The 20,477-nt window shown below is 42.7% G+C and overlaps 1 protein-coding gene across 1 annotated transcript in view; it reads right to left on the reverse strand.

Annotated features, from left to right (window-relative positions):
* Nucleotides 1–19,998: 19,998 nt before the first annotated feature.
* Nucleotides 19,999–20,477, reverse strand: part of T265_02224 (hypothetical protein) — a gene marked incomplete at both ends in the record, with an annotated part of 11,644 nt that continues 11,165 nt past the window's right edge. Inside the window, one exon of the mRNA XM_009166412.1 lies at nt 19,999–20,477. This exon is cut by the window's right edge and continues 238 nt beyond it. Coding sequence (XP_009164676.1) covers nt 20,341–20,477 — 137 coding nt within the window.

A 20,477-nucleotide genomic window follows, 5' to 3' on the forward strand; every position in this document is an offset into this window, starting at 1 on the left:
GGTGAAAAATAACCAAAAACACATATATATATATATATATATATATATATATATATATATATATATATATATAACCTCTAGTAACCAAACTCCACAAGTAATAGCAAGGCATCCATGTGATTTTGTGAAACGCACTCATTCTTCATTAAAACTTTCAGCATTCTCTAAGGAATGTTGAAAAAACCATTTTGGTCTATCCGGCCAAGATGTAGGCCCTCAATCTACTTACAGCAGGCTAACCTTGTCGCATATTTAACAGAACACTATTTGATATCTCGGTAATCTCGCAAAATCTTATATACTTTGGACCTCAAGCGATTATTTAGGCTTCAAAAAGGGATTGGATCCAAAAGGACAAATGACCATTACTTCTTCCTAGTTGGCAAATTGTTTTCATGTCCCTGATATAGTAAATCCGTACTCGCCCAGGCGTTTGCACGGCACAGCATGTCATTAAAAAACCTGGGCTCGGAGGAGATTCCATGAACAATGTACAACGAATGGCTTTGAAGATTCCAGCTGCATAAAAGTCTCCAGAACTGGCATTAAACTCTGTTGTTAACAATTTCCTCAGTAGATTACGGTAAAGCCGTTAGCAATAGAGGTTCAGACCACATACTGGGTCCTAGTCGGTTTAAACTGTCTAACAATTGAGCTCTAAGCACCGTATTCATTGTTTGAAGATTAGAATGCGAATTCAAAAGCACAGACACCAATTATTTATGTGATTAAAGCCTCACACAGATCACCCAAGTTTAGTAGGAACAAATTACAATCGGAATAGGCTACTTACCGCTTATGCATACCTAAACCTCTTCTTAACCAACAGTCGATGAAGTTGTAACACAATTGACCAACCCAGAAAACTAGAAACCTCCATGTGCGCTGCATCTGTTTGCCCCTCACCCATCAGAACACTCATGAAAATATTGCTACCTGTAAGGGTATAATGAACCATGCATCTAAAAATCCCAACCATTACCCACAAGCTACACAGATAGCTGTCGATATGAGCTAAATTTGGAAACCCAGCAGAGAGTTTTTAAAGCAGAAGCACTTTCGATTTTTTTCTATCTCTGGAATTAATGGGGGCAACATTCTTTTAGACCTGGAAGTAGGAACTCAGGGGATGTCGAAGGTTCCCAGCCAACTTTCCAAATGTACCAATTATAATTCAGCACTATTTAAGTAGCATATTTGAAACCCAGTTGGAACTGAGAAATGCTGGCCACCTATAACATAAAGAAAAGTTTTTTAATCTCCATAAGTCGTTTCAGACAGACCAATAAATAGATATATTGCGTAGATTTATTGGTGGGAAATATAGTACGTTTCTTCTCGACAAATGCTGGAGGTCTAATCCAGTTCATTGTGGCAGCCTCAACAAATTTTGCAATCGTCTCACCACCTGTTCATGAGTAATATGAGTATATATATATATATATATATATATATATATAGTGTAGGGTAGGGTAGTGAACTAATAGGTAGGACTGAAAGGAGGAGGACCCGTGAGTGCGGAGTTGTTTATTAACCGGTTACAAGCTATTAGACCAGAAACGAATCTCATTTGAACAGTATTTTTGAAAAGTGAACACCCTCAAGAATCCTGAGTAATCCTGAGCGTTCTTTGAATGCCAAACGGTAATAAAGAAGCACCTCGACACCTTTCTATCCTGCTGGAAACTTGTGTCAGAGTACGAGATGGTTCAGTAGTTAGAGCGCAAATTTACTGAGGTCCGTGGTTCGAACCCGACCTCTGCCTCTCGACTTCCCCTGTCTAGGCCTGGGCATTCTGGCAGTATCCCAGCCCTCGTGTTTCCTTCGGGTTGTGTGACAGCTAGGCGTCGGAAGGGTGTTACAGCTGAAAGTTTTCTTTTTTAACGATATTGATTCGAGGACGTCTGCCTGTCTTTTAAAGAATGGTGTCCCCTACGGGGGCATCCACGTAATCCGCCCGGAAAGGATTGCCTGCTCAATAGCTCTGCGCACACGGGCTGAATGATGTGACTCTTCAACTATCGCCTTTTATGCGGTCGGCGAACTGAAGTAAACCACCATTTGCGTCAGTGGACCGAACGCCACTGTCAAATGTAAAAACCCGGTTCTGTGTGTAACGAACGAACTGGGACCACTTAGGTTTTGCTCCCAACACTCAGGAAATGCGACAAACGGATCCACTCCACGTGGTAAAGGTGCCTGCGGACGGTGTCTTGGATGAATATACCACGACGGCTATGCGACTGGTGTTTGCACGGATTGCAGTCCGTACATATTTTGACACGTGTAGCCAGGCAGAGATAGACGTATTATATCGTATTTATGGAATCGGTAGAGAATTGTGGAAATAAAAACAACGCAAACAAGTGATTTTGCAACAAGAAAAACGAACAAGCAAATGATTGCTTTCTAACGAGCATGTGCAGCACTCTACCTTGAAGCACACAAAAAACCCTTATTAATAACCTTTATTGAAGGACTAACTCTAATAACTTAGTGCATCCTTTATAGCAAATCTACAACAACAAAGAATCCATTGTCATTTATTTCTGCTTGCGAGCAAAATGCTCCAGGATGCGAGTAGGATACGTCAATTCCAGGACGGAACGCTTGGTACAAGAGAATAACCATTATACAAGTGCTCTGTCGGAGCGGAAGGCCGACTGCTCCCCGACGTAAAGCTGAGTTAACCACATATTTTTTTCAACCCAGCTAATTAGTGTAGTGGTTTACCGAAACAGTTTCCACTGAAACTTATTCTTTTATCTGAAAACATCAAAAACTTGCAATGAAACTTGCACTCGGGAGACTTCGGAGGCATCTGAGCTGTAGGATGTATAGTTTGGGACAATAGAAATGACAAGAGACAATGGAATAAGAACAAAAATGTCGAAGGAAAATGGGCTATGCACCTCATCGGAATTATTTGAGTGATTGTGTCAGTTTGTTGAATTATATTTAGTCCCTCTGGTATAAAAATGAATTTTTGAACACTAACAGCTCTAACTAGCCACTGTATGTACGCTTTCAGGAATCGTTTCACACTTGACACACGGTTGTTATACATGCTGGATGGACAGTTTACACCTAATTGATTTGAAAAGTTCCCCGAAGAGTTTAACTTAGCTTGAAATATATTTACTGAGGCTGTATAGATTGTGGCCGGACTCAAAAGCAAAAGTGAAGTGAAGACAGACTAAATTTCCTGAAACTGTTGTCACGATCTCGAACCCATTGGAAAAGCATCCTTCCAGATACGTTCTGAGGCACAAATGTCTACAGATAATATAGAAGTGGCGCTGCGCCCATCCACACTAAACTCAAACTATCCCTTACCATCCACGATGCAATCAATCTGCTCGATACGACCTGGTGTAGAATTTCTGGTGAATTTATCGTTGTTGGCGTAAACCTGTTAAAAATTCCTCCAAATGGGCTCCATGATTTGATGTAAGAAATCTGATCTGTCGTCCGGATACAAAATGAAGAATGGTACAAAGAACTACCTCCGGTGTGACCTTTATTTCTTCTACTTGGTATCTTATATTGAGGGTTTTATTGTTTATTTCAAACGGAAGTTTAGAACAGAGCGCCCAACTGATATAATTCTGACTTGTACGTCTCAGCTTGGATGTCTGCTATTCGTATTCTCGAAACAAAGCTGTTTTACTCCGTGCTACCATTGTTCTCAGAAGGCGGTGATAGTAGACTTCTTTCTAACAAAGAAATTCCCCATTTCTTAGCATTCATTTGTTTGCACTTTTTAAAATGTCAGCTACTGTGAAGGAAGGAAGTAGTCAGCTGCGTCGTTTATTCGGCTCAACCGCCTTGCAAGGCACCGGTTCGATATTTCACGAAATAGTGAAACAAAGCGAATAAAAGCAGTAGCTTACTATAACGACCACCATCGTGACAATGGGTGAAGTGATGTCACCACGGTACAATAATTACAGTGGTCACGTCGGTTTGATTTATTACTTCAGTTGTGTCTGTGTAATATCTAGAATAAATCAAGAGGAACCTGATCACAGATTAACACATTCCATAATTGAATATCAAAAATCTTTAAAAACACCATAATAGGATATTTACATTACCTTCTAAGTTGCTTTCAATTCCATACATCTACGTTTACTCAAGTGGATGTCATTGCAGTTACATATGCAACTGTTTTGATTCTGATAGTTCGTTTAGTTTATTTTGTACAAAGAGAGTCCCGAGTATTCCTTCTTTTGCGTTACAGCCACCAAAAAAGGAGGGCTCGGAGAAATAAACCCTGAAACTAACGGGAAGCGTTGAAAGACTAGAAAGTATCATTTTGTCGTAAAAAACATCAAAAAAACGAGGTTTTAAGGGGATACCCTTAGCTTTATAAAGCCGAGTGGAGTCAAATGCTTCCTTCCGCCACTGCTAGGACCAGTAGCGAAAACTAGGTGTAGTAAATTCTCCGTAGAATTTCAATAACCTAACCGATAGCTGATTCACTGAACACTCAGACCATAAATATCTCCACCACCCTAGCTACCAAGACCGAATAAAACCAGCTGCCCTTAATTTGCAGTGATGGAACGTACCTCAAATTGTATGGCAGCGATAGGTACAGACGATCAAAACCAAGTGGCTTTTCCACCATCCACCGGAACTGCTTACCTTCTGACAGGGATAAGGAACAGGACAGCAATTCTAATGAAATTAATTCCCTGGACAACCACCCTAACCATGTGATATAAGAATATGCTGATAGGATTAAATGGTATGACTTAAAGCATGTATCTGCTACGTTTGAAAACATCAATCCCGCCGAGTGGATACCATTAAAAAATTATTTGTTTCATTCCAATCAGAAGAATAACACTCAATTGTAAATCAGGTGAATAATCAGTGAGGTGCGGTTTCTGCAGTCCTCAACCCCAGCTTGCAAACGGCAACTCTAAAAGCTCAGTTAAGGTGGCGCTTGAAAAGGGAAAGATTTTCAGCACCAAAATAGTGTTAGTGTTCCTATTGAAGCGACCTTTCACCTCAAAGAACATAGCACTTGGGAGCACTAGTCTGTAGTAGCACTGTAGTAAGCATCCAGGACGTCTAGCTGAATAATGTAATTTATTCTTATCCCTCGTTATTTGATTGAATAGCATTAAATAAGCAAAAGTCCGAACGCACATAGGCCAGTGCATCATGGATTCTTTGTCTCAATTATCCGGATAATAAATTGCTGAGAGATTAGTTAGTAACCCTAAATAAATATGGACCGTAACCTAAGTTAGCATTGTAGCTCATAAAAGGACCCACCATAACTGATCGGGGAACCGATTTTATGCCATGAAGGTTATATTCCTGAAGATTATTTCAGGACACCCAAAACCTACTGAGACCCTCAAACACCACACTAAACGCTGATCAGACAGCCTTGGATCGAGATTAAACAGTGCTCTTCAAAACATAGTGCGAGACAGCCTTGGAGCAGAGTCAGACAGTGATCCCTGAATAGATAGCGCGAAGCGTTGTACTTTCCTCACCCACACTCACTTTTTCGCAATAAAGTTGTGTTCCTTGTAGGTGAGTCTTTCTTCGGCACAAGGCGCTGGAGCGGGGGCGGCAGCAGCCACATATAACATGTAGCAAAGCGACAGTTCAATATGGTGCTTTAATTAGCCCACGGTTGGCTAAAACAAGCTCCATGTTACTGAGCTTCTCCCGTTTGAAACCCCTTGGAATTCTTAATCCTTCCTATTTTGTTCTCGAGAATGTGTTCGCAGACGATCAATCTCACCCTGTTCCCGTTTAACTCTTTTCACTAATAATCGTGATGGTGACCTTAATTACATTCTTTTAACCTGTGTGCCATAGTTAAAAGCCGGCTGAGGCCAGGTGTGTAAAAAATCAATCATTAGCAAATCAAGAATGGTTTGTTGTGCTAAACTAGACGCTACTTAGTTCACCAAAGTGTGCATGTGCTTTTAAAGCATACAGTCCTCATTTGAATATCCACTGTCATACGGGTGAAGTTGAAAATAACTTTACCGTTTTTCGGAAGCTGAAAGTAATGTGGTTTTTCACAGTTTCTCTGACACTTGCCCTTAGTTTGGAGCATTGGATTACTCAGAGATTGAGCAGTAGGCACGCGTATAAAAAGTAGGGTGTTTTGGTGGTCGCATATAGCTCGATCGATAGCGGAAGATGCTTTTGTTCCTGATGTTTCGATTTATCTTAACGGTCGAATCATCATGCGAGATGTAGCACGACAATTGAGCAATCGTCGCAGATTATTTGTCCGTTCATATCTGATGGACCGAAGAGCTAACAGCGAAATATATACACAGCGCTATCCGTCATACCCACTTGGTAATACTAATATGGTATTCATTTAGTCCACCCATAGGTTATAGTAGAACCATCCTTTACTCAACTCTAAAAAAACTGAGTGAACTACATATCCCCCCCTATTGGTCCGCTAGACCCCACTTCCACATCGCATTCATTCAAGCACTTATCCCAAAACGCTGACCATTGAAATAGATAGTGAGACCCTCAGTCAAGAATACATGAAGATAAAACAATATTACATATAAATACGCAATGTTTTGACAAAAAACGTATCATATAAACAGCAAGATCCTCTGTCATCACCTTGGTCTTCGGGCACAAACACCTACCAATAATCTGGGTCCATCCTTCCAAATTTCATTCTCCGCAAACGTGCCATTTTACAGCTTCAGACTAATGACATATATCACACATACCGTTCAAGAACATACTCTTGCGCCAAAAAAGATTTGTCATTTTGCTCCCAGACAGTGTTGCAGATGTCCTTACTTAAGCGATACTGGATCCGTATTGTGATCGTAGAACCAATTGCTCTGGTGCCGTGAAATATCTTTACCTCTAGGCGACAGCTCAGTTCACCATAGCTGATTAACCGCAAGCTGCTCTTATGCGTGAAATATACGTGTGTCAACGAGGCTAGCCCGTGTTTCCCCGCCTGAGCATGGGGTTTATTCGTTAAAGACTGGCTTCCTTGCACTATGCGCATCTGTGAGATTAAGCCTTGAGTACATAATCAATCGGAGCCAATCGGACAGTTTCCCTCATTTTACTGCCCGACTTCAAACCAGTATACTGCGTACAGCCTGATACTTGGTTGCGCTGAGGGCCATTGGTTGTCAGCTGTTTACTTATCGCCCTAGCGACACTTATACAATAATAGCTTATATAACTCTAAGTATCCGAAGGGTTTGAAACATTTAATATCCCCACTGATGGATGTGTGTAACAAACTACTGGAAACTCAGATCATGCAACATGGCAATAGAGTTGTGATAAGACATCGCTGATATTCTTCCACTAAGTTGTCACAGCAACAAAAAAGAGTGCGTTGTATCACTGCTATCAACGTTCTAAGCCAGTGAAAGCGATGGTCCGCCACTTTGTTAATACATTTGACTTAAAATTATTACTGAAGGTTTGGTTATAGTATGTAACCTAGAGAGTACGCTCTAAGCAGGTCTTCCAATCTATTCTAGTCAGATGAAAACGAAATCCCTATTCTGAACAGGCTTCGTTTCTGGCAGCAATTCCCTCTGGCCCATTTGCACTAAAGACGCTCTTGAAATAGTGGTATTGTTTTAATAACTGGGCCTATAAACCTCCCAACAATTAAGTGGGAATGTATCACAGATTCTCGTCTGATACAAGGGTTGCATATTCTGCTACCAAATTGGTACCCATCTCGGCTCAAACAGTTTTTTACATCGCTGCACAATCTACCGGAGTCTACTGGGGTATAGCAATTACATGGCAACTTGCAACAATACCAGGTATCCGCCTCTCGGGAAAACAAGCTGAAGTTCATTCGAGAGACTTGAAGGAAGGAAACAAAAAAGCAAAATAAAAAAGAAGAAGGATACTCAAAAGGTCACGTCAGAATGTATCGGTGTGACAATCGAAACAGGTGCATATTTGAAAATCTCTTCGTGGATGGGCTGTTCCGTTGTCTTGCTTTTCTCCAGCCGACCTGTAGGAGATCTGGCTAACGTTGATAAGACCCGTTAATCGATCTGACAAAATATCTTATGAATAAAACTCTCTTATAAGGAAGCTATATGGTTTAGCCAGCTTGATGGAAGGGGCTACGAACGACATGCTTTTGCCCATTTGTGGCGAGGGAAATAACTAAACCGCCATTGGCACGACAATGTAAAAATCAAAGCAAGACCGAAACTCTGTTCATAAAGTAACTGTGCTTCCTCTCCTGATGGAGACCATTTTATCGTCCGCTCATGACGGATCTTATCCAAAGGAAGGAGGAACGTGGCCGCTTTCGTCAGGTCCTACTCACTTCATGTGTATGGATACTCAAATCGTTTCCCCACTCCCAGGGAACACCAACACTTGCAGAGGTGCAGTCTGATTCCACTTTTTTCTCAAGTTGAAGGGACGTTTACAAATTCTCATTTGTCGATATAACTGTACTGGAAACTGTAATTTCATTCGTGAATTGCCTCCGAATCCTCCAAATGGACAGATTAGTTGGTCGCGCTACCATGACATCTCAGTACCCAAAATATCAGAAAGACGTACATCAAGTGTGATAATACTCCTCTCCTCAGAGTCTCCGCTAAGACGTTCGTCTTAAAAAAATGGAGGTCAAACTTACACGTTGAAGTCGTTTTACTTGTCAGTCCGTTTAGCCGCATCTCCGTTATTTCGCGTATTTGGAAGCAATTGATAGGACAAATTTGGAATTGCGAGAATCCTCATTCTGTTCACAAAGGCCACGACAGGAATAATTTCGGGAGGGGGACTCTGACCTACATATTCCAAGTGGTATATGAGCTGCACACTCGTCTCACATGTTTTGGTGTGGGCTCGCACTGTATAGTTTGGAGACAGCCCGAAACGTTCACCCACGTCCATTGGTGACATGCACCCGGGCTGGATTAGAAATTTCAACCACTATATGTTCAGAACCACGGACATAACCCTGGTTACTATCAAGCGGGTCAGTGTAAGTGATAAAGGCTTCGTTACCGCCGGGGCACGGTTTACATGCCGCGTGAAACGAAGCACCCGTCAATTACGTCGGTGTACGAATGTAGGATAGTCCCAGATGAAGAACTAACCGGAGAAATTGGGTATACGAAAATGATTTTCTCGGTGAAAGGATAGTTATCCGACAGTATGACACCGATGGTGTCTATGGCCTGACAGGTTCAAAACAGAACTATTGCATACATCACATCCCAGCAGTCAATTGATTTCATTTGTCATTCGAAAAACATTGCCACCATGCCTCCTGTCGTCTGTCGGCTAGCCCACAACATCTTATAGCACATTCGCGTCACTAGTTATAGCGTCCTTTTACTCACATAGCTGTTGTGTCTGTTACTCACTGATGCAGACGCTTCCACCCGATTCGGTTTTCAGCTGCCCTTCGGGGACCAGAACACCAGGTGGGTGTCAGTATAGTAGCTTTTATAAAAACTAATACTCAACTGTCGTTTTTTAACGCGTATGTCAATAACCTGGTAAAAAATAATTCATGTGACGCCAGGAACTGGAAAATAAAAAAAGGTATCGGTCGATGTAAATGGGTAGAGAGAAATTTTGAGACACCAGTAATCAGCAAGGAATTACGACACAGCTCAGTTAAGAGAACAAAAACTGATAACGTAGAAGGGAACCGATGAGCAGCTCTGGAGGCATGTTTTGGCCTCACATTGTTTAAACATACATTCGGAACCAAGTATCACCCACCCAAAGAATTTTCTGAAAAGGACAGATTCGAAGGGTTCAATTCCGCTTTTAGAAACCAGTGTGGCTTTCGTCCTTCAGAAACGGATTTACTGGAACACCATTTTGAGAGGTCATTATAGTACGAAGCAACGTTCGTTTATTATGAACGGAGACTACTGGCGAGAATTTAGTCACCCAACCCGTTGTAAGCAGTGTACGGAATTTGGTATAAATATTGGTGTTATATTGTCATCAGGATCAGTTTTACGGTGGGAAGTTTATCCTACTAATGTCTATCTACATTTGGAATCTGCTTATTTCCTTGATGAATCGTTTGAGGTCGTAATACAACAAACTCAAAAGTGAATATTTAACCAAGTTGCTGTTTGATTAGAATATGGATCAAAGCTACGAGGAACTACACCAACTTCACTGGCCACGAATTCAGCGAAGCTCAGGGCGAGCAAAGTTGGTAGTGAGCTGTCGAGGAGATTTCAGCAAACTTATAAGTAGTGCTCGTCTCTTCCCCTGGCTCCATCCAGCCAATCATTGTTCAACTCTCTGGCCCTCAAAGAATACCGAGCCAAATCCAGGGCACTAGTGGAATTTTCAGTGATACAGCCCCAAAACGTTTACTAGCAACAGCACAACAGTAACGGATTTCCGATATTTTACGACGGCACTGGGTAATGAGTAGAAGAGCATAAGCATAAGCATAACACTATCAAAGGAAATGAAGCAAGCAAAGGACAGTAAGAACGAGGCCCTTTATTCCTAACCATTGTACGAGCGGAACAAGTATTTTAGCTAGCGAAGTACTGAACATTAGTGCTGACTGCGACGTGGCCACGTGGCGTAACACTTTTTCAAACACCTCAATAAGGCAATCGATTGAAAGTTGGTAACTCCTTCGTCAGCGTTTCTGCTAGTCTCACTGATTACTAGCGATCGGGATTGCGTTGAAGAAGGCCTTGCTTGAAGTGATCAGTGACTGGTTTACTGATGATATTTGCGCGTCCGTCACCACATTTCACAACAATCGCATAAGTCTCTTGACTCATGCATGGCAAATACATTTCTGTAATAGAGTTTGCGGGATACGTATTCTGTTCATATTCACTACACTCTCGTTTGAACGGTCGTCCTCTTGTTCTGGCTTAATAATTCTGGTGAGTTCACACCAAAGGGAAGCACTGGACTCAGGTTTTGCGCTTATTAGAGCCCATTAGCAGTGCATATCGAGTGGCCGTGCCGGGATTTGAACCCCGGACACACCAATCACACCGATCAAGCGTAAACACGTCCGTCTGTTCAGATGTGAAAAATTCAGATGCGTCCAACGTGCTTTGGTGGAGTATTGATACCACGCTCACTTCGCATGTCAGATATCCGGGGTTCAAATTCCAGCACTGTTGATGAGCTCTAATAACAGCGAAACCTGAGTCCAGTGCTTCCCTTTGGTGTGAACTCACCAGAATTATTACGACAGAACAGGAGGACGACCGTCCAAACGAAAGTGGTGTGAATATGAACAAAATACACTCAGTGCTCGAAATACCTTACATTTGTCTTGTTTCCGTTCAGTCGATCAGAAATTTAGTCGATTTGCTGTAAACTTACTCGACCTTCCTACTGACTCGCTTCTGTCTATTGGTAGACTAAGGTGAGCTCCAGGAATCTACCAAGCGACCTCTTAAAGTAGGGGGTGACAGAAACTGTATCACATACCTGTTTATTATCGGGGTTCATGAACTACCAGCGTAAATAGGTGTTCCAAAAAAGATTTTGTTAGTGCGTGCAATGACTTTTTTGACCCCTCTGTACCGTGTGGTTCAAATGTTCAACATTCGTCCTTATCAACGAACGAAATTTTTCCGATAGAACTTCTACTAACTGCATTTTGTTGATTACACCATATCAGTTTGTCAGCTAGCCAGGCTGCATTGAAGACCACAAAAGAATACTTTTTGGAAATATCGTGGTGACAGAGTTGTCTTAGTTTTCCTTGTCTTTTTTCCAGGTTAGTTCATTCTAAACTCCAGTGAAAATTTGACACTTCTTGAAGGATATTTATCGCCAAATCAAGCCTAGTTGAAGTTTGTATACGGATATACGGACCGCTAACGTGGCGGGAAAGGTGGACTACAGCTGTCATAAGATCGACTGCTGAAAAGGACAACTCGGTTCCCTAATGAAGAGCAAATTGGCCATTTTGGGAGTCAGTTGTTTATTCTCTCCAGTAGGAAATGCAATGCCGACAAAATAAACTCCTTGAATAAGGCGCCACTAACTCAGGTTTCTGCTCTACAGTTTCTTGTTGTATCTAAAAATCTGCGAGGAGGAGTCTCTCAAGTCCTGGTTTTTATACAATTTAAATAACAGGGTGTTTTAGCGCCTGAGTGGTACTGAGATGCTTTCAGTTGACGATACATGCTAATCAGGCCTTAAGATTAACAGTTTACTGCGCGAACATGGTTTTAAGCACGAGAACGAGATACGTTTTCGTCATTCCTACCACAATGCCAAAACGAAACTATCATGGTTCAACTTCAACAGAAAGTCCGTTTTGCCTACATAAGTATTCCTTTACACCGAGCAAACAGTTCGTAGCCTTAAGAAAATTCGCGCACCATATAATGACCCATTTCGAGTCCATAAAAAACCTCAGGTGACATTTTCTTTTCAAGTGTTTGTTTTCATCCGAAATTTTGCTTGAAGAGTAAAACTAGTGTGATTACATAAAAATGTCCTGAAAATAGTGGGATGATCGCGAATTAACTGACCGGAAAATCCGAGGTCCAAACCCTACCTCTGGATCTCAACCGTTTCTGTCTAGGTTTCGGCCACCTGAAAGTAGTTCAGCCCTCGTGCTTCCTTCGAATTGCACTGCGGCCGTCCACCCAGAGGGTTGTACGGCAGTATAAATATTTTTCTTATTTTCCCAAACAGGAGACAGAAATTTTGGTTTGCAACAAAACTTTTAAGCTCAGTAAAACATTCAGCTGACAAAAGTGGTAGTAATTTGCATAATTAGCCCACCACACTGTCCAAAAATGATCACTAGGAACGTGATTCCTTGAAAAATGGCTGGACTTAGCAATTCCGACCACAGTCTGTTACTGACTGCATTTGTAATTCTTATCGCACAGAACAGTTAACAACCTGCATACCAAATTAGAAGTTGTAACAGATCAGGGGTTGGTAAAAATCGAACGCTCGTTTTATTTCAAAATCCGTACGTAGCCACGTGTGAGAAAAATTGAATGCAGTGGGTTAAAGGAAATCTTGACTGCTGAAAGAATGCTGCTGAAGTAACACTTCAACACTCATTGATGATGGATGGAGGTTCCATATATTGTGACTATGTGAAGTGCGGTAAATATCATACAGCTAGCGTCAAATGCGCTGCTGTCATGTATGCAATATCTTCCCTGAACTAAGCTATTTTACTCTGACATTCAACGAAGTATTCCGGATACCTGATACTTTACGCGAATCCTTGCACTGCCAAATCAGCAATCCTCACTAGACTGGCTTGGACATGCTCGAATGCCGAATGAAATGCCTCTAAAGATGACATTGAACTCGTAACTCTATCGAATTCAGCTGTGCCGATGAACATTTAGTTGTTTACCCGTAATTTCGACATCTTCCTGCTCGGCCTCCAGGTCGGCTGCACTAACCAGTGATGGAAGAAATTCTGGGTCCCCATTGTTGCTGAACTTGTTAATACCTATTGAACAAGTGCGTCACTCGTTGAGCGTGGCATAATACCCAGTAGAAGCTAACCGCAACGGAAATCCATACGATGTTTACTTCGGACATTCACAGCACCACACATTAAACTTAAAAATCACATCATGAACTACTACGGCGTTTCAGAGAGGGGCATGAATTACAAATACACTATCACTCTGAGCGTGACATATACTCCACTCATCGGGTAGTGTAGATTGGCTCCCTTGGGAATAACATAGGGAGTGGTAGTGCGTCAAGCAGCCTGCCCTTGTTTTCATTCATCACTTAAGGCCGACAACTGTGGACAACGTGTTTTTCGTTTTGAGGGAAACAATATGTTTTTAAAAGCCACTCACCAGTTTGTATACAAAGAAACTAACCGAACTGTCATTCTGTGGTTAGATACGGTTAAGATCATCAGAAAAAACTGAAAATGAAGTGATGTAAGTCATATGAGCAAGCTTGCAAACTAACGTCACCATCGGAATCACCCAATCGACCGGCACTCTACGCTCTACAGTAGATTTGAAGGTCAAATCTTGTTAAGGTCATCACAGTCAGCTGTTGCTTAACACCACACGCAGCCAGTCCTGTTTTGCCGACCTTATGAACCTTATTCAGAACGACTGCGATCATGGAAATCGTTTAATAGAACTAAACACGGTTCATAATCTAACCCGGAGGAGATTCGCCGGGTACACAATCACGACGGGAATGCAACACAATGTGGTGACCAATGTGATAGTTACCAAAGCCGGGACCGGTTTGGTTGGAGCGATTCTACTTGATGAGGAGCGATAATACAGATAGCGACATTTGAGCATTTCATAGATCGCCAGTTCCATGCCCGAATACGGAACGTAGCTGAGCATACTGATTTTGTATCCTCGATAGAAGCCTGACAAACCTCCCTGACTGTAAACTCGGCGAACACAGGCGACTTTCGCATCGCCATTCGCGTCTTTAAAATCTCAATGGGGTATGTACAAGTGAGCGAAACGGCACCAGCTAAACTCGCTACTAACAACCGCTGATCCGGTCGTAGGTTGCCTTTCACCTCCGGGAACAGTACCGACTTGAGCCATCCGTGTAGTCCGAACCGAATAGCGCTCTCAGGACAATTTTTCAACACATTCACACCATTGCCCCGCCAAAGTGCGGTGATACCGCCCTCGAAGAACATCAGACGCCAACAATGAATGGAATTCTTCCCCATTTCCGAAGTACTAATTTGTCGAAGCACTTTCAACCGATCAGTCGGTGCGGTCATCGTCCTGGAAACCCGCGTGTTTGCCTCATGGCTTTCAGAAAGAATGGACAAAATTTGATTGCCTGAATTGGCTGTTGACTTTCGGGAAAATTGTCATTAACTTTGTACAAACAACATAGGTGGCTAACCGATCTCCTTCTAAGAAGGACTTCGAACAGCCCAGATCAGTAAGCCTGGATGTCGATAACTCATTGGGCACCTCCCGGGAACGTGCTGTTGATATGGTTGTGTGCTGTCACAAAATGATTCATCGTCACAGATAATTTACAACAGAAACGGCAATGTGGGTGGTATGTGACAAAAGCTGAACCGACAACTTTCATTCGAATCTATTTGTTTTCTCTTGCGGTACGTGTCCGTCATATATTGCGAAGACAGTGGCTGCGGAAACATTTCAGTATGGTTTCATAGATCAATGTTCGTAATGCGCGCCTGTGAAATGTAGAGGTGTGCTTAGGTGGACGTACTGTAATATAACCCACAGTGCAACCTGTATTGTTGTACGGCTGCGAGACCTGGCCATTTCGAAAAGGGGATCTGAGACCCTTTCAGGTCTTCGACCACCAACGTCTCAGAACCGGCTGGAGCAAGCGAATTTGAAGTAAGGTGATCAGGAGACGGGTTTTGGTGAGGTAGACCGTACTTCGGCTTAAGAATATATCCAGCACTGCAATCCAAGGTGTCTGGACCGTGTGCTACGTATGCCCAGTTGGAGCCCGTTTTCTGGTCCTAATTCGGCGTGGTAGAAACCAAGAATTGGACCGAATTCGACATGGTTGAAGGAAATGAAGGATAGTACGAGAAGTGTGGGTGCAGCTGGTGCTGTTCGCCCACCAGGTTGGGGTCTACGTGACCTTTCTTGTGTCTGGCTGGAGACATTGTTTAAATGGCGTTCCCGCCGTCGTCCCTCACCTGCAACACCCTTTAGGTGCCTAGCTGTCATGCTACCTGGGATACTACCAGGTTGCCCAAGTCTAGACGCGGGAAGTCGAAACACGAACCTTCCGGTCAGTAACTTCGCGCTCTAACCACTTGAGCCATCTCGCCTCCCACGCCTTCAGTTTTATCCCGATTATCCTGCTGGTAGTGTAGGCACCTAAGATTTTCGTAATAGGTCAGCACTACGTCCACTCACTCCATCCTACCATTCTTCTTTCGAAGCCTTTAATGGAATAAATTGATGAGTGCACGGCAGTGAAGCAACGGTGTTCTCATCTGATGTTTCCGTCAATAATGGTGACGAGCTTTGACATACACTGGCCTGTGTTTGGAAAATGATTGAGGGAACCACACTAGCTGGCTGCATATATTTTCCAAATTCATATGCAGTTGTCAGTTTGATGGGAAGAATTCTATCCTCAAGTTTGCGTTTTTGAACACCGTATAAAAAAGTTGCGCATGCGCTTGTTAACGGCATCAAATGAAATGCAGCAAGGCGGTTTCTGCCCGGTTTGTAGCCATTTGTATCAACAATTATAGAACCATATCACTGCAGCCTGTACTGGCATTCGAAATACTACTGAAATCAGTGGGTTTAATTGGGCATGGTTACTCCCTACCTGCCCAAACACAGTATCTAGGTAACCATACGTCTTCACTAAAGGTAAGTTGACAACAGGTGACCTTGGAAGTGAAACATGTAAGGTGACAGATTATGGCACTCACGCTTCGCAGACTCAATTCGCAAACTAAGCGGATTTGAGTCTCTAACCTCAGTTCATACCCCTGTTCGCAGGACAATTGTAAACATACTCCATGCTCGGTAACACGCACATTGCCTGTTGAGTGCCTCACCATGGCGCAATCTCAAACGGAAAGGTTCTTTTGGGTGGCATGACCCGAATAGATTGACACCATGGAGCGACTATAGGGTGAGCTTACATTGCCATACTTCAGGACGATGCGGTTCGTGTAGAGCAGCCGAAAAGGCCGCTCAACATAGTTGTGAAATCTGTGGTTGTTAAAGCTGATTCATTTTCCGAAAGGGTTTACAACAGCAGTACACCGCTTAATTTATGCACCCGTGGGTTCACTGTAAGCCACAAAGAACTATCTCCAGATGGTAGCACAAGGGCACGATATTGCCTGCATCGTGCACAAGCGAATAGCATCGCTACAGATCTTTGTAAGTGCGCACTTAATTCTGCAGATCATGTCCGAATTAACACTCGAGTTTTACAAAACTTTGCACCATCCATTGAGTTAGTATAATTATCTGAGTGGTAACAATACCCTCAGTGTTTCAGAACTTGGAGATAAAATTAACTCAACTAACGTACAGATTAATAAAACGAGGAATCTAGGCAAGACGTCCATGCGAAACGTTAAAGATGGTTGGACTTTCTGAAAACAGATATCCACTACTCTAGAAATGGGTAGACTAAAACAGAGGATGATACTGAGACTGGCAAGAAAGACTAAATGGTTTTGAGAAGCCTCCTATCCTCACTTCCAAAAATAGTTGAAATACCGCCTCCAGTAAACGGTTTCACTTTTTCGTTCCTAGGAACTAACATAAGGGCACAGGTTTGTGGGATTCACTAAATGCCTGAGGCGATTGTACCCACACGTCTGCTTTCAGTGTACCTTCAGTGTACCGGGTCATGAACCTATAGTGACTGTGTTCTGTTCGATCGAGCCAACAATGTTCGTGCGACTTCATTTGCTCGTCGCTTTTTATGCAATTGATCGATTGATTGGAAGATTAGGGAACGAAAAGCGATCAGCACTAATTTGGAACCCCTCCAACCCATCAATTCAAGATTTTGGCACCCACACACACCGACAAGAGCCGTTAATTGACACTCAACACTGATCTAGTTTGAAGAGGACTTACTGATTGGTTCCCCGTCTGTCTTATAACCTGGCCAATTTGGTGACCTGTTCACTTGGCCTGATGAAGCTTTTGTGTCAAAAGCCTAACGTTGCCCAAATAAAAACTACCGATTGTTTACCAAGCTCTTCTGAAACGATGTCTTCTCAATCGGTTCCAAACCTTTTACCATTGATTGAAGGATTTGAGGAGGCGATTAAAACACTGGTACTTTAGTAGAGTTGTTTATAATACAGGAAGAGGTACCGAAGTACCGGGAATTCTCACTAGCTTGACCGTGGCGACATCTTGCAAGCGCAGTCTACCAGTCAAGGGACAAGCCACCGTTTCGCACCGGAAAAAGCATTGACTGAATGAATTACAAGCCGCAACGCAAATGATTGTGAGTGAAAAACGGGTCAGTTTTTGAGTCTGAACCACCATATATTCCGTCTCCAGAACATTGTTACAAGAAGCGAGAATGATGAAAGCAGGATTTGTAAATGGCTCATACGTTAACTGTTTCACGAAAGTATTCGTATCCGTCAACTTTTATGGAGACGCTTTGAGCGCGACAGTTTAGTCAACTCCAGTGCACAAAGACGGTGAAGAGCACCATACGATTTCGACAAATATAGGTTTGTAAATTTCTTGATGCCAACATCCCCTACTCGCTTTCTCACGGATGATAGTCATGCTTCTCGTTTACCTAAGGATTTCAGTGGTGAACCATACCATCGTCCTGAGCCACCCCAGTAACAAACACCTGAACGATTCGCATTGTGTATCCTGCCCAGGTGATCATCAATAGCTAAGTCATACCACAAGTGAAATGATTTGAATACATCGAACTTACGTTGTCCTACTATGTATCTTAGCATGGTCACGAACGAGGCATACCCTCAAAATCCAGCAACTGAGATTTTTAATCACACAACAAACCGCTCTACACGTTTCTCCTTCAGTAATCAAAGATTTACCTATACGACCACCTTCCCCGGATAAGTGTACCGCTCGCCCTACTGAAGCTTCACCCTACAGCCATCAGATGCTGTTCAAGAACAATGTCCTGCTCCACCTTTCTTGTGGAATCCTTCATAGAGCAGCATAAAGAAACTTGATTCAACCTTCTCAATACATCGTGAATTGCGCATGGGTGAAACGTCTGCACATTGCTCCAGAGCATTACAGCACAGGTTAAGCAAACTTGCAGGAAATCTCGGCTGATTTAGTTCCATCGCGATAACACCCATGTTAGACAGAATTTCGGGTCACTGAATAGCGAAAAATAAGTCGTGTATATCAGTGCTCCAACTAGACCTTTTCAGTAAGGTACCGCCTAATACGCCCAGATGAAAATATGGATAACTGCTTCCATACATAACGAGTATCCGAGCATATAAACACATGAGAGGATCAGAGCCTATACAACGGTAATTTCCAAAACTCCATATTTTAGTTGCAGTATTGTTTCCACAAATGATCGCCCATTTTTTTCGACTTTCTACTGCTTACCTAATACCGTATGAATGCGTCTATACCCAAGAGGTTCCAAAAGGACAGTTAAACAGGCCGACAAATGAAGTGCATTACAAAAAAATGATATGGTAAATTCTGCCATTCTGGGGACAACTGCTAAACGACCACATGACTCATCGAGGAAGTCACTTGGCCATGGTAGGACAAATAGTCTCACAGCACATAAGCGCTCAGCTCCACAACCGAATTTCCGAACAGTTCGATGCCATGACAGAAAAACTACCCGCCTGTGCGATGTGGTCTCAAACACTTGTATGCTGATACGACACCGACTAGGAACAGAAAAAATGCGCAAAACCTGACAAAGTTTCGAGCAAGTCCTTTTTCCGCACGTCAGGTGAAGGATAGGCTTGTCGGACTCTTGTTCTTTGGAGCACCTAGATTTTATCATGTGCGAATGTGACCAAAAATAAAATATAGCTCTTTTGTTTGTTAAAAATCAGTCACAGCAGAATTCTTACAAGTTCGCCGCCAAATTCATGATCCATAATGGGCAAACTCTGTCTGAATATTCTCACGACGCCCCCCCCCCCCTTTCAGTTGGAATGATACCCAGCGGCCACCACTTACCTTACAAAGCTATAGCCCTATAGCTCTATCAAAGCTAAACCAAAGCAACGGCCGCAGCCCAGTTCTGCGTACATCGGTAGTAAGAAGCTTGTCAGATGACTGGGTGTCGGGTACACGCTGTGATACGCTTGCTGAAGCCGATTGAGAATATTGTGTATTACTGCCTTCCCCATCTGAACGGGGTCTTCTGCAGCATTGGGTGAATGATTGGCTGTTCGGACTTGTTATCACCGACTGCCTCAAGTGAACAACTTGAGAATTCAACCAGAGATATAGCCCAATTAATTGTAACGGGTTTTCACGTTTTCATTTTCAAAAAAAAACGACCTAGTGGTCTGAAAAATCCCGAGTGCAGATGCAGGTCTTTCTCTCTACAAGGTATGATTTATGGACAAAAAACAGCACACATCGCACAACATCTACTTATGACAGTCAAAAACTGTGATCGAGGAATCAGATAGATACATGAGAGTATCCACCAGGACTGAAAAGAAAAAAATACATGCGGACTGCCGACTGTCATATGACTGGGCATCACAAGATAGTAGGGGACAGTCTAAGGTCGTCATTTGAGTATCGTGTGGCATAGTTGGGGGTACGTATTAGCAGAAAAGTTAGCAAACGAATGAAGGTGAGACCGTTAGTCAGCAAAAGCAACAGTAAACGAAGAACGACCAGTTTAAAACAACAATGGACGCGTCCAAAAATGGGGATATAAATCAAATACGGAACTCATCATTTCAAGCACAGTTGAGTTTATGCCGGTCGTTGACTGCTTGGCCCAGTGGTCCCGTCCGCGTTGCTGTTGTTGTTGTT

The sequence above is a fragment of the Opisthorchis viverrini genome (genome assembly GCF_000715545.1).
Source record: "Opisthorchis viverrini unplaced genomic scaffold opera_v5_27, whole genome shotgun sequence".
Taxonomy (NCBI): Eukaryota; Metazoa; Platyhelminthes; class Trematoda; order Opisthorchiida; family Opisthorchiidae; genus Opisthorchis; species Opisthorchis viverrini.